Below are 14661 nucleotides of genomic sequence, written 5' to 3'. Positions count from 1 at the left end.
CATTTGGACCTGTAACTAAAAAAAGCAGCTTCCTGATTTTTTTTATTAAGAGCAGATTGGTTTTTTTCTGGCATTTCTCTTAAAGGCGCGATGCTCTTCCAGTCCTGTGTTTTGCTTCTCTCACGGCGTCTCTTCGACCTCGTGTGTCGCAGTAAATCGTGCTGTGTAGTAGGGCAGCATTTGCAATCTGGTTCTTTTTGAAATGGAGAATTGAATAGTTGTCCCCCAAGTGTAAGGTGTTCATCCCGTGCGTTGGGATGCAGCTGTGCCAAGACTTCCCACAGGTTCACATTGATCTGCTGCGCTTGGCTGTTTCACAGCCTTTCATACTTTGGGATGAGCAAAAACCTCTCTGATTTTTGTTACGATATATACTCACTGGCTTTCCTCTGAGCTGTCTCTACCTTGTCAAAGTTAACTGGAATTGATCAGCGCATTTAAAATTTATTAGGAAGAACCTTGTGCTGAGCATGACCAAAGCAGTTTTGGGACTAGTACCAGAAATGGTAGCTTTTTTTAAAACAAAACAAAACAAAAAGTACTGTAAAATATGCAGCTTTACTTGTAGTCATCATTAAGGTTAATTCCTACAGGCATGGAGCAGAGAAATTGTTTTTTTTAAAAAATATCTAATTGTATAAATGTTTATATGTCACATGGCTGAGTTTCATACCTACGAGGCAATGAACCTGTTATGTATTTGCAGCCTTAGATTGATATTTAATGAAAGAATACATCTTTTTGTCCAATTGAACACTTTCATTCTTTAATTCTTGTATAAAAGCTTCCATGTGAAAGAAATGGGCTAAGACAAATGCACCATCACAGTACTTGCTTTTTGGGCCCTTTTTTAGCTATGTGTAAGTGTATACATGTGGTACTTGTTGAGTTTGAATCTTAGGTCATAAGTTAAAGTGTATTTTTGGTCTGCCGTATTTCTTCTTGACATCTGTTCACTTCTCATTAATTTACTTTCTACATAAGTTTTAGCTTTTGACACCGCCGAAATATATATGTCAAAGAGAAAAATCTGCTGAAGGCGATTTAGAATGACTTGAATACATTAAATTTCATCTTCAGTGTGGTCTTGACTCAACACCAAATTCCTCTGTTATCTCCGTTTTGGCTTAAAAAATAAGAAAAGTTAAAATACACCCAATGAGTATATTAGGTTAATCTTTGCTTTCAGGGAAGTGAAAACAGTTTGTGCGTCTTTCCTAATTCTTCATATACTTTTAGCCTCTTCTTTCTGTTTTTATTTGCATTGTTTTGTGAGAACTTCAAGTGTACATTTTTCACTTCTTTTCCCATTGCAGATTTTGAGGGATGGACTCCAATGCTGTTGCAGGTTTACAGTATCCATGTTGAAATTTCCCCCCCAAAATAGAAATAAATCATAGCTCAAAACGAATGTGCTGGATATTCTGTAGCTTCAGTATTGATTTTCTGGGTGTTCTTCCTCAGTGATACTTGCAAAGCCTTTTCAAGCTGATTTCATGTGGAAAATATGTTGACTTGACCTTGCTTGTATCCTCCCTTCACTTTTGAAGCCGTTGCTTCTCAGCTGGATTTGAGTGGGAGGCAGGCGGGTTTATTCGGTCCTACTGAACACCACTGAAGGAGAAACAATTGAAAAGAGTTGTCACAGCTTCAGAATTGAAAAACACGTTACTGTAGTTTAGCTTTGGACTTTTCTGCTCTGTCCTCTGAAGCTGAGAACCTGCAGGCCAAGCGGTTGGGCTGAACAGGACTAAAGCCATAAGGTGCATCATGTGCCGTTCAGCCCTTTGATTTGCGCTGTAAAAAATGCCGCTGATGCTCTTTATGTTTTCAGAAAGAAATGATGACTAAACCTAATCTTTTCACCTTTTTTTGTTTGTTTTCTATGCAGATGTCCACACCGAAGCAGTACAAGCAGCACTTGCAAAATACAAAGAGAGGAAAATGCCCATGCCTTCAAAAAGACGGTCTGTTCTTGTGCACTCTTCAGTAGAAACGTACACACCTCCAGGTATCTATTGAGTTAACATATGTAAATCTAGCCTGGTGAACTTGATAGCAAAGTATAAAGAGCAAATGCTTTTTCTGCTAAGTTGTAAGTATGTTGCCATAAACTTCCATATCAACGGCTGTATTTCCTGATTATTAGGTGTTGGTTGGATTTGTTCTTTGGTGTCTTTTCTCAGGATTTTTAGTGTCTCATCCAGAGATACTGTACCTGCTAAAGGTACACTTGAAAGCAATAATAAGAGTGAGCAGTTGCCCTTTATGCATTATGTTCTCTTATGTAATGTCTCGCTTGGAAGGAGATAATCTTGGCAGGCATGTCAGAGCTGTAAATACCTTATTTCATGTTGCATAAGATTCCTCTTTAAGAGTTGAAGAAAATGCCAGAGCATTAAGTTGCTGCATTAGCTTGCAGAACATTCATCAAGATGATTTCAACTGCGAGCAATTTAAAACATTCAGAAAAATCATACGCTATAATTGTTCAGATTGTTTAGGTCGGAACATTTTCTTTAATTTTTTTTTTTTTTTTTTAGGGAAAACAAAAGTAATCTTCCTGTTGTCTCACAATGAATTCCCTAGGGGTTAGGAAAATCTTTCTCCAGATAACATGTTGTGCTAGCAAGCCAAGTGTTTGGGGGCCAGTATCTTGTATACAAAGAGGAATTTCCCTAAGCTCTTAAGTTTTGAATCGTGTGCACTTGTCTTTTCTAATGTGGCCCCAGAGTAGAAGCACACTGACCTCTAGTGCCCTTCTGCATCAGTTCTGTTTCTTACCTACCTTCTGTAAAAGAGCAGATCTGCTGTGCCGCTCTCTTGCTTCCTGGCAGTTTGATGGTCACACACTTTTGTATATTGTTTTACAGATTTTCTAGTTATTTCATAAGTTAATAAGCTTCTTCTGTAGCCTGCTATATGGTCTTTCTTCACCTTCACGTTTTTGCTTATAAAATATGCTAAGGTATCATGCATTTTGATTAGCCTGTTCTTCTAGCACTCATATACTCAGAAGCTCATGAGTGCAGCTGTTGCAGCAGAGAGCTCATCATGCTCTTGAGTTTTCTTGAATACATGTTGGTTTTGTGTGTGAAAGTGGTCATGAATTGCATAAGGTGAAATCCTGGAAGAAATTTAACATAGAGCGACCACCTGGGTACTGAGGCCTTGGGAAAGAGGCCCTGAGTTTTCTGGTTATAGCTCTCCAAAGCGATACTCTTTCTCAGTCTCCAAATGAAACTCTGATCAGTCAGCGGTGCATTTCAGGTCACATCACTCAGTGCTTTTCTCTTGTTCCCCGAGTGTGTCACATCACTATGTGCTTGGTGTGTGGTACATCACAATAAGAACAGAACATGCTGCTGTTCTGCCTATAATTTGGTGTACAAAAAATAGCTGGCATCCAGAAACTGCTGAGAGCAGAGGACAGCTAGGCTTTCCTGTCTCCCATAGCATTTAAAACTGTCGAAGGAATCTCCTTGCAGTTTTTTTGAGAGAACCAAAGTATCGTTCTCTTTGGAATACCTTCAGGACAGATTGGAGGCAGGGTCCCTGCAGTTTCTGCTGCGCCCATTGTGCCTGAGGTCAGGGCTCTGCAGGCTGCTACTGGGAAGGAGAGACTCTATATTAGAAAAGAGAAGAAGGAGATGCTGCAGGTAAATTGTTAGGTTATGTGATCAGAGCTGGTCTGCACACCTTTGCAGGAGCACAAAGAGTGGCAGGTGGGGAAGCCCAAATAATGCCCTGCCCCAGCTACTCCCAGTCATGTCCCAGGAGCCATCAGACTGTGACAGAGCCGTCCACACAAGCCCAGAGGAGCACAGGGAGGAATGGCAGCAGGAACCCAAATTAAGGACTCAGAGAAGGGTCACCCCTCCCAGGGCTGTCCTGAGACAGCCCCAGCCCCCCTGCCCAGGTATGAGACCCGTCAGACCAGTCAACCCTAGAGAGCCTTCCAGACTGAGTGGGGATGGCATGGAGGGGTGTGGGACATGTTATGGGATCACAGAATCACAGAATGTCAGGGACTGGAAGGGACCTCAAAAACTCATGCAGTCCAGTCCCCCCGCCAGAGCAGGAACACCCAGATGAGGTTACACAGGAAGGTGTCCAGGCGGGTTGGAATGTCTGCAGAGAAGGAGACTCCACAACCCCCCTGGGCAGCCCGGTCCAGGCTCTGTCACCCTCACTGAGAAGTTTCTTCTCATATTTAAGTGGAACCTCCTGTGTTCCAGTTTGTACCCCTTGTCCTATCATTGGTTGTCACCGAGAAGAGCCTGGCTCCATCCTCCTGACACTCACCCTTTATATATTTGTAACCATTAATGAGGTCACCCCTCAGTCTTCTCTTTCTCCAAGCTCAAGAGCCCCAGCTCCCTCAGCCTTTCCTCACATGGGAGATGCTCCACTCTATTAATCATCTTTGTTTCTCTATGCAAGGCAAGAATATCTGGGGAGTGTATGAGACTCTGTCGAGGGTTAAGATTGCGGGGTGACAATAAAACCCTGGCAGATGTATTGTTGACCTCCTCTCCCCCCCCCCACTTCCCCCTTTTTCCCCTCCCTCTCCCCCCTTCCACTCAGCACAGGCGATCGGGAGGGAAAGAAGAACAGAGAGAAGGGAGTTGGAAAAATTAAAGATGTTTTACTAATGCTACTAATAAGAATAGAGAAAATAATACAAAATATACAAAACCAATCTTGAAAGTCTCAGCAACTGCAGAGCCGGCCACCAAAGTCCTGGACTGGACTCTGCAGCCAAGCGGAGCTGGATTCAGTCTCTCACTAGGCCTCAGTTCTCAGGGACGACCAGCAAGATCCTCTCCTAAGGTCGGCCATAAGGAGAAGGGAAGAAAAAGGGAAAAAGGGAAAAAAGGGACGAGATCCTCGTGATCTCCCACTTTTATATGAAGTATTCACGTGAATGGAATGTTATACACAGTTAGTCAGTTTCTTAGTCACTTGTTTCTCGTCGCCCCTCTCGCGAGATGTCCATCCATGCTTATCAATAAGTTTGCATTCCATTGCTAGGTTTACGAAAACATGGGTCTGGTTCTCCAGGAAAATGCAGTTAATATGAAGGCTTTAGCTGACAGGCAAAATTCACTGAAAGAGAAACTTGTTTTTTAACAAAACCAGGAAAGACTCATAACACGATGTTTAAGTGAGGAACCACAGATGAGGAAAGAGGTAGATTTAGGTGATTTAGGGAGGAACATCCCCAAATATGTGGGGATGTGGGGCTCGTACATCCGGGTGTCTGCAACTGGGGAGACTGGAATCTAGGGATCAGCAGCCCGAGTGTCCCAGCCCGGCTGCTGGAGGGTTCCCTGTTGTACGTGTGTGTGAATGTGTGAGCTCCAACCTGCTTGGCCAGCGGGATCAGCCCCTGTTTCTATGAGTGCTGCTGCAGTGTCCAGGCCCCTGGTTGAATTCTCTATCATGGGAGATCGGGCCATTCAGAAATATTCTGAGGACTTGCTTCTAGCTATATTAGTTCACCAAAATAATTCTTCTTATGGGCCTGCATTTATTTGCAAAGTTAGCTCAGCAAAAAAGATCTGAAATTGCAAAGAAGCTGAGTAGCGCTAGAGCATCTAGTTTTGTTGTCTTGAGCCATTTGGCCACTGCCTTAGAATTCCTTGTATTGGCAGAAGTTAATGCAATTAAAATCAAGCCTTCTTAATAATTGATATTTTGTTACAAACAGTTACCATCAATCACCAGGAAGGAAGCACTGGATTCCAGTCACAGCCTTAAATTCAAACCCAACTCCTGACTGGCAGTAATGCTTTCATCAGTCATCCTTCTAAAAATTTTAGCGTGGTTTTGTTTTCATCCCATCGAGTCTCCCATCCTCCCCACGCGGATTTCACATGATCAGAACTTGAACCGCAGTCTGGACGCGACTTTGGTCCAAAGGGTGGTGGTTTCTGTGGCTCTCTTGGGCCGGGTCCCAGCCAGGAAGAGCCGCACGCCAAGTACATTCTGCTCGCAGCACACCCAAAACCACCAATTAACTCTTGCGACTGCCATGAAGCTCGTTACTGATGTTCCCCTGCTAATTTTCTGTTGTAATTTTGGTTTGATATTAGAATGGGTTTACTGCGGATCCTTCGTTTTTATACACAGTTAATATTTTGCATTTAAAGTGGGTTTTTTTTTCCCAACTCTGCTTATGTAAGACATTTGAAAGCTTAGAAATGTTAGAGACTTCATTAAACTTGTATCTGGATAACGAGATACTATCAGAGCATGTATTCTTTGAGAAATCTGTTTTTTCTGTAATTTGATTTCTTACTCTGAAGTGATAATAGATTGTATATGTAGTTTGTTGGTTTGTTGGGTTTTTTTAATGCAAAACCTGATTGTAATCCCGTCTTGTCCCATATTCCTGGAATTGTTTATTTTTGCTTTCTGCCTCAAAGAAATGGAAGGTTGCGAGCACTGAGGGGCAGGTTTGGCTCCTCTCCAGGCACAGATGGAGTAACCAGCCAAAACCTACAACCGTGGCAGTAAACCAGACATGTCACACAAGACACACACCCGGGAATGGGGACCCACCACAGTTGTATCTCCTCAAAGATCGATTGCTTGGGTAGTTTCATTCCAAATTACCATGTTTGACTAAGGATGGTAAAGTAATGAGAGATTTTAGCTTCAAAAATGCCATCGAGTTAAATGAGCTTGTTATTAAATTATTTCTGATTTTTGTGGTTTTAGACTGTTTAAGAGCCATTGTTCTGAAGCTGTTGGAAACGCACGTATTCCTGAAAAGCAGAAAATTAAACACCCGGTGACTGAAATTTGTTTACAAAGACGAGGAAAGGAGTTTTCATGTGACTTCAACAAAATGTACATGGAATTGTATAGAGCTGAACAGTTACGTCTTCAGAGGATTTGAAAAAAAAAGAGTTTCTATTTTTCACTCAAAATGAAGAGAGTTGTATCTTCTTGATATTTGGAAAGACCTTTTTATTTGTTACTGAGGGGACAATAAACATGGAAAGATACAGAGCCAAAGGGAAACTTCTGGAAAGTTGTAAATAACGGAATGGTAGTTAAAATAGGAGCCCTTTATCAGACTTCTAGCAGCGACAGATGTACATCTAGAATGAAAAGATGCTTTATTAAGCATTTCTGTGTAGTTGTCACTGTTTAAGGCTGGGCTGGCAAACGAATGACAGATATTCTCTATTAATCCTTTCCTTCCTCCGAAGAGAAAAGGAGAGTAACATCAGTTTATGTTGTCAAAATATGTTTTTAAACTCTTTTGAATTAGATTAATGAAGTTACTCTTTCATTGAACTTTATAGTATTGTGCTCTTTTTTAGTGATCTGTTCTCAAAATATTTGTCAAAAGAATTGAAAATTGAAGGATTCCCCCCCCCCCCAAAAAAAAAAAAAAAAAAAGGGCAGTTAATTTTTTTTATTTATTGAGGTGGGACAACATTCAGAACAGAAGTATTCTTGTTAAGAACAGAAATATTCTTTCAGTGGAATAGTTAGTGAATGTCCTAGGTACCTTAGGTAGAAGCCTTGAGTCTTGCGTCATTCCAAATGCAGGATGTGAATGAAACTTTGCTTCAGGTGTTTACTAGTTATAATGTGAAGTTGTTGCATTAATCTAAAAGACAGCAATGAGCAGAATTTGTGCATGCGAATGTACCATTTGCTTAATACATGCATCTCATGTGTAGCACATGAGAACGCCGCGTGAAGAACATGGAAAAAAACTTCATGTTCCCGTCTGTTGGGTCATTCCCACATTACATGCCTGTCATCGTTATTTTAATCACAGACACATCGTCAGCATCAGAAGATGAGGGCTCGTTACGTCGGCAAGGGCGGATCACCTCCACTCCGTTCCAGAGCCATTCCAACGTAGAGCCCTGGCTTAACCGGGTTATTCAGGGCTCCTCCACCTCATCCTCTGCATCCTCCACCTCATCTCATCCCGGAGGGAAACCTGCTGCTGCTTCCAATGCCGCCACCGCTGCTGCCACTGTGCTTGCAGATCTCATGGCACACACCCAGCTAGGTCAGTAAAGAACCGCCTGCATGGTTGCAATCAAATCCCGTTTACAATCCCCAAGCAGGGCTAAACTCAAAAGTCTTAGCCGGAAAATACCTCAATAGCCTTTAAAACGTACAATCCACCAACCAGGTATGTATGATATGTATATGTATTTAATTGAAACCCAACGAGTTGTTCATGAGATCTGAACGTGCATTCTTCTTGGTAAAATGCTTGATTTATCAAGAATCAGAGGTTCAGTTTTACTAGACTCAAACGCAGAATTGCAAAGGGGTCATATTTGCGGTGCATGCTTTCCAATCTGCATGTATTTACCCAGGACCATACCAGGATTTCAGAGGTGACTCAGTTGGTTAACACCCAAAAGACTAGAAAAACATCCAGAATCTTTTGGAATGCTGTGAAATCAGAGATACCGACAAAGCTAGATTTCAAGCACAAATGTGATTTTTTTTCTTTAATTAAAATTAAAGTCATGAATACTCCTTTATTGTGAAACTAGAGTGAAAATATAGAAGTACTGGTAAGTAAAAATGTGAGTTTTGTTTCAATCTCTGTAACACTGAAGGTCCAGAACTTTGGGCTGCCTTTTTTTTAGTCCTGAAATGCAGGGCAAATTCTTGTGCTTTTGGCAGATTGGGTAGACAGGGAGCAAGGCTATGGAAATAATCTTATAAGGTTTTTGTACGCTGTAGTGAAGACTGATAGTGGATTTATGTGTGTGCAACAGGTCCGCACTGATGTTAAACCATGGGAAAGGACCCAGAGGAGAAACATTAACTTTGTATTTCTTTTTTTGTACTCAAAGTAATTTAGAAAAATTGAATGAAGAATGATGTTTATTTCACCTGTGGGCTACAGCGTGGAGTCCTTGTGCTTCTACATGCAGTAGGCATGACATATATTATTCTTGGACATTTCTCGTTTTGGCAGTTTTAGTGCTCAACTTACCCGGCTTTTTGCTGATCTGTGACTGTACCTACATACACTATACAGACAGGTTTTTTTATTTCATTACGAAGAACAGGTTAGGTCAGATGAAGAGAACACACTGGGATGCTTTAGATTTAAACTGAGTATGCAGGCTTCTCTATGCTTTGAGATGTCAATTAACATGATAATTTAAGGCTGCAAAAGCAGCTGGTCTGGCTGTTATATTCAAGTTTAGTTGGAAGTCCAGTCATGTAGCCTTTAGACCTCCCTGTTTGGATGATACGAACAGGTCACAGTTCTCTTTGGTGTAAGGCAGCTGTCGATGAGAGGGTCAATTCTTCGTTCTTTGCTGGTTGCCAGCAGAGTTCCTTCTGCCAGATAGTAATTTTGGGATATCAGCCTTAGTTTATAGTAGCTACAGGCTTCAAAATGCAACCAATGCTTGTAGTTTGTGACCAGGAGTTTTACTGCTCCAAATCCCTAAAGCACGTTGTGAAATGGGGAGAGGATGCTGAACCAGCTGGAGGTTGGATGTGCCTCTCTGGTGAGCTTTTGTGGCTGTGTTACTAAGGGGTTTTTTTTGTTTGTACAAAACATACCCATCTTATTACCTTTAAAGAACTCCAAATTTTTGTCCTCCCATTTCCAAGCTTATTTATACTGAGAAATTTGCAAATTTAACAAATAAGCTTGGAAGGTTAGCCATCCTTTTAAGTGTGATTGAAACTCTGAAGGTAGCTGTGAGAACTTACAAGATACACAAAATGTAACACAGCATCCTGTTATGTGTAATATCTCAGGCCATATAAATGCATAGCAGATTTCACAACTAGCTTGTTAAGCCCTATCCATCAGGAGTATTTAATCATCAAAATTCTATGCAAAATCAAGACCTTATTAACCGTTCACAGTCCAGCATTTATGTAGCTAAATGTTGGACTGCATGCAGTGGAGGAGCTTGGAATTTCGTTAATGGGAAATAAATATGCAATTACAGTATCTATCAGGAAGGAAGCTCAGGGATTAATAAGAGCTGATCTACCAAAAGTATTCAGAAAGGTAAAATTTCCAGTGCCTTTGACAAAAAATTATATGTACTTTTGCAAAAGCATAATCTTGCTCATTTCTGAAATGCTTGCCATATTCCATCAGTATTCATTTCTAGCTTGGTGACATTCATGCATGTCCAATAACAATTCAGTTGTGACATTTTTCTTGTTTGTCTGTAATCTTCTTTGCTCACGAGAACATGAAACTTACTCATTTGTTACATAGAAAACTTTTTAAATTATTTATAAATAGTAGTATACTTTCAAAAAGGACTCCTTTGATTTGTCCTAGAGCATAAGAGGGTTTTTTCTCAGCTGATGTGCTGACACCAGCAATATAAAAGGCATCTGACATATTTTACATATTATACCGTACTAAAATATTCTGTATTTTGACTATGTACTGAATAGCTATTCACAATTTTGATATGGTGGAGAATTTAGATGTAGCTAATTGTTCCCTTGCAGCTCATCTTCTCCAGCTTGCATTTTTAATGATGAGATCATACCACATTCCCAAGCAATAGGCTGCAGTGTTGGAAGTGGAATGTTCCAGCATTTAGTAAAGTCAGATAAGAATGTGCCGTATTTTTAAGCTTTCACCTATAGAAGCAGGGACAACACCTACATGTTGTTTTGGGGGCTTTTTTTTCTTTTAGTGCAATATTTTCTTTAAAATGAATAAGGCTGGCAATGTGTCTGGGTGTTTTTTCAAGGTCACCATCTCAACGTTGGAGTATTGCCCAACTTAACTCTTGTCAGAGTAACTGGAAAAATGGATTCTCGTGGTATTGACCCACTATTTATTGAAAGACTTTAAAGTACAAGTCCTTTTCTGAAGGGGAAGCCGGGTTATAAGCGTAGATGTTCCGCGCTGCTCTAGTTCTATGAGCAGTTTACAGGAGCTCTAAGTGTGTTAGAAACAGTTTCAAAGAGTTTATTGAAGGGGAAATGCAAGGGTGAAGTAGCGGCTTGTGCATCCTGTTCGTGTTCTGGCTGCATGAGTGCACTCTCTTTTATTTTCAGTTGTTCCAATACAATTTAATAAACTTCTTTTAAATGTCCATTTTGGCTGAGTGGTTTCCTAGGGACCAAACAATCATACACAGCCATCTCTAGGTCTAACCTGGGTAAGGACTTTATTCGAAAGTGTTTGAATCTTCAGCCTGAGATTCCTCCTTAGACACTGCGTTCTCTCTGATGTCTAGCATTTAATCTGCTGTATTGTATCCCATACATAATTTTTTGGGCCACTGTTCTCTCTTTTGCATTTATCTCTGTCTCCTTACCAATAATGGAAAGCCGCTTCAGTCTAAATCCAGTTAATTCTTTTCCTGAAGTCACAAATCTGTTCAGACTTTTGAATTTTTTTTGACTACTCACCCCTTCTCTTCCTCTGCTTTGCCACAGTATCTCTAGATGGTACAGACTAATTTCATGGGCATATTTTAATAAAATGCTTAAATAATTAATGAAGCTAATGCAATATTTATCCGAGCATAAATCCTGAAAATTTCTACATGTATAGAAAGAATTTTGCCCTCTCCAGGCAGAATTGGGAGGGTCAGTTCTCCGCTGTATATGAGACAAAATAGCCGTGGGCAGCAGAGAAGTTGTTGATAAGGCCCCTCTATGGTGAGGGGCATTGATTGGCGTGAAACTCAGCTCTGAGATGCTTGTAAGATACATGAATGCTGATAGATTAGAACCTCCATATATAGTTAATTTTTGTGCTTATTTTCGGTGGGGAATGATCGTGAATGGGTTTTTTGTTTCTCCTCTGAGCATTCTCATTTTTTGTGTGATTTCTTTGAGCTGCTCCCAAGCACACAGCTCTTCCGTAAACATTCCCAAATAGCTTCTTCCTTACGTTATTTTCTGAGCATCTAATTGCAGAGCTGTTGTGTTTCAAATATCTGCCTCGTGCACGTGGGCAGAAGATTGCTTTTTCCCAACAGGAATCTGCATGTAAAACCTCCATCTTTTCAGCATTTCGACTTCTGTACTTCATGCGCAGCAACTGACCCATTTGTCCATCAGTCTCATAGTGTGTGTCAGTCTCTTGTCCCCTCTTTTGATTGTTAGATAATATTTGTACCTATGTGTACGTCACTTTGCGTGTACATTTTATGTCACCTTAATGTTTAGTGGGGACAACTTCATCTATAGTAGTGCCATTTTGGGGCCTTCTCCTGATGAAACCACGCTGCAGATACGTCCTGAACTATAGCTCTTCATAGTATTATATATTCAAGGAGTGGAAGGTTTAGACATTGATAATCACTGTAAGTTTAGAAGTATGGACTTGTGGGCCAATCCTGCAGTATTGGAACAGGCTCATTTGATTCTGTGTCCTTATCTGTGATTAACTGATATGCTGCATGAAGTCTGTGTTTTGGGACTTTGATAAAGCAAAGGAAAAAACCAGGCACAACCAAAAAGCCACTCAAAAAGTACATAGAACACAGCAAAAACATTTCGAGTTACTCTGAATACATGGGCTTTCTATATGCCCTTTAAAGTGGTAATACAGATCGATTTTATGCATAGATGTCAACTTTTCTTATTACTGGTTCTAACTCAGACATTTGTCAGAGACACGGAGTGATATTTTGTCCTTCTTGTACCATACACACATGAAAGGAATTTGTGGTCCATGCTTAGTACCCAGCAAAACAGGTCTCAGCAATACAAAAATTGGTATTGCAGTGATTATCGTTGCAAAGTATGGTAATGGATTTCATTTTTTCTTCTGGTGACCCCTTTGAAACCGCTTAAAGCTGTACTGGTGGCTTGTACATCAGCTCTGGGAATCCGTGAACAGAGCTACAAGCACTTATTTTATTGTTCGTTGCTCCCTCAGAATGGATGGGGCAATATATGTATTTCACAGCCCTGCCTGCATGTCCTTGCGCTTTGAGCTCTTTCTGCAGGATTTGTGGCACATAATATTGAATCATTTATTCAATATTATGAATATTTCAGGCCTCCAATTCTTGTTTTTTCTTGTTAGAGCACTTCTCTGGATACTGCTATTTCCTAACCTGTGATTCCATTCAAAACTGTTCCATAATGTGTAGATCACGATTTTGGATTGACAGTATTCCTCAGGCTTTGTTCTGCAGCACAGAAAGGTGGTGCAGGTCTAAACAAAGCTGCTTTGTTACAAGTTTGTTCTCAAACCCCCTGTATGTGAGGATTTGAGAAATGTCCTGCTTTCCTCATGTTGATATACATTATAAAAAAAAAAAAAAGTATTTATTGCTTGTAGCACACACCATTAAAATGAAACAGGATGTCACGTCCAGCCACAAATGACCACCTCATGCCTCAGAAAACCCTGTGCTAAATTTATCTGTTGTGAGCAGTGTGTGTGTGTAGTGTTGGCCTCCATACCACAGGTTTTATCAGTGTTACAGGTATTCCAGATGTTCTCATTGACAGATGCCCCAGTGAAGAACATACTGTGTCTATACCACAACAAAACCAGGAACGTTGTGAAACTGTTAAGAACAAGTGGTATGAAAAGCTGCTAAAGGAAAACCATGACTGGTCTTACAAACTGCAGGTTTCAGTTGTTTAAGTCAGCAGTTATTTCCTGTGAGGGAGTCTCGTGTCACCGTGTCCATCCTCAAGATGTGTTCAGGCCTAACTGCACGATCTTTGCCACCTTTAATCTTAATCTGTGTTTCTCAACAAAAGACTTTTTCTTATAGCCTGCAGAATGTAGATAAGTGTTTCATGTTATCCTGAGGCAAAAGTTCCTGTCTTTTATACCTTATGCTTTTGTCCCTTTCTCTTCCTATGGGATTTAGACTAGTCATTCCAGTTTTGTGGTGAGAATTTGGCTGCCTGTATTCCTTCTGAGAGACGTGGGACAGACTTTCTTTGGAGCCTTGTGCCATTTACTCATAATTACTCACAACTTTGGATATATTGATCCTTAAGCTGACTGATGAGCTCCCATGTCTGTCTTCCTTTTCTACAGATAACCACTCTGCACCTCCAGATGTAACCACTGGCCTGGTGGAACATTTACATCACGAGCGTCCACAGGTGGCATCAGTACGAGGAGTTCCCAGAGGCTACAACAGCAGCATTTTGGAAACTGCAGATGGTGATTGTATTATAAACCTCCTGCCTTTTCAATCTGTGTCCCTTATTCTGAATAGCGAATGCATAACAGAGCTTGACACCCATCACGTGCTATGTGCCTGCCCCTCTGACCCCATTTCTGTATATTTCTGTACTAATACGCAATACAAGCCCTTTAGCCTCGCATTTTAACTTTATATTGCCTCAGAGCTGAAGTTTCATTAAATATAAATAACCATACAAATTTATAGCTAATTTAAAATAAGTATATCACATATAAAAATGAAAATCAGTATTCAACATGGGTTTGTGTGGTGATGATTTTTTGGCTTGCCCTGTAAGATATTGAAATATTCATTTATTTTTTCCAAGTATTCTCACACTTTCAGAACTGAATGAATGTTAAGATGTAGCAAATACCTAGGCTCTTGAAGAAAAGAATATTCTTCGGGTTTGTATTGGAATCTCATGAAGGAGTTAGCAGTTTGAAAAGCTAGATTAAAGTGTGAGAAGGTTTGTGCATCAGCCAGGCAGCTAGGGAAC

The 14661-nt window shown here is 40.5% G+C and overlaps 1 protein-coding gene across 4 annotated transcripts in view; it reads left to right on the top strand.

The window, feature by feature from the left end:
* Positions 1–14661, top strand: part of DIP2A (disco interacting protein 2 homolog A) — a 106667-nt gene that overhangs the window by 52624 nt on the left and 39382 nt on the right. For all 4 annotated transcript variants that reach the window (XR_014184403.1, XR_014184404.1, XM_082056273.1 and 1 more), the window contains exons 4-6: positions 1892–2011; positions 7805–8044; positions 14012–14140. Coding sequence is in view for 2 of the 4 variants with exons in the window: in XM_082056273.1 (XP_081912399.1) it covers positions 1892–2011; positions 7805–8044; positions 14012–14140 (489 nt within the window). In the remaining 2 variants the exon portion in view is untranslated. The remainder of the gene's footprint in view (positions 1–1891; positions 2012–7804; positions 8045–14011; positions 14141–14661) is intronic.

The sequence above is a fragment of the Streptopelia decaocto genome, assembly GCF_964273445.1.
Source record: "Streptopelia decaocto genome assembly, chromosome: 6".
Taxonomy (NCBI): Eukaryota; Metazoa; Chordata; class Aves; order Columbiformes; family Columbidae; genus Streptopelia; species Streptopelia decaocto.
This window is presented reverse-complemented; position numbering and strand designations above follow the sequence as displayed.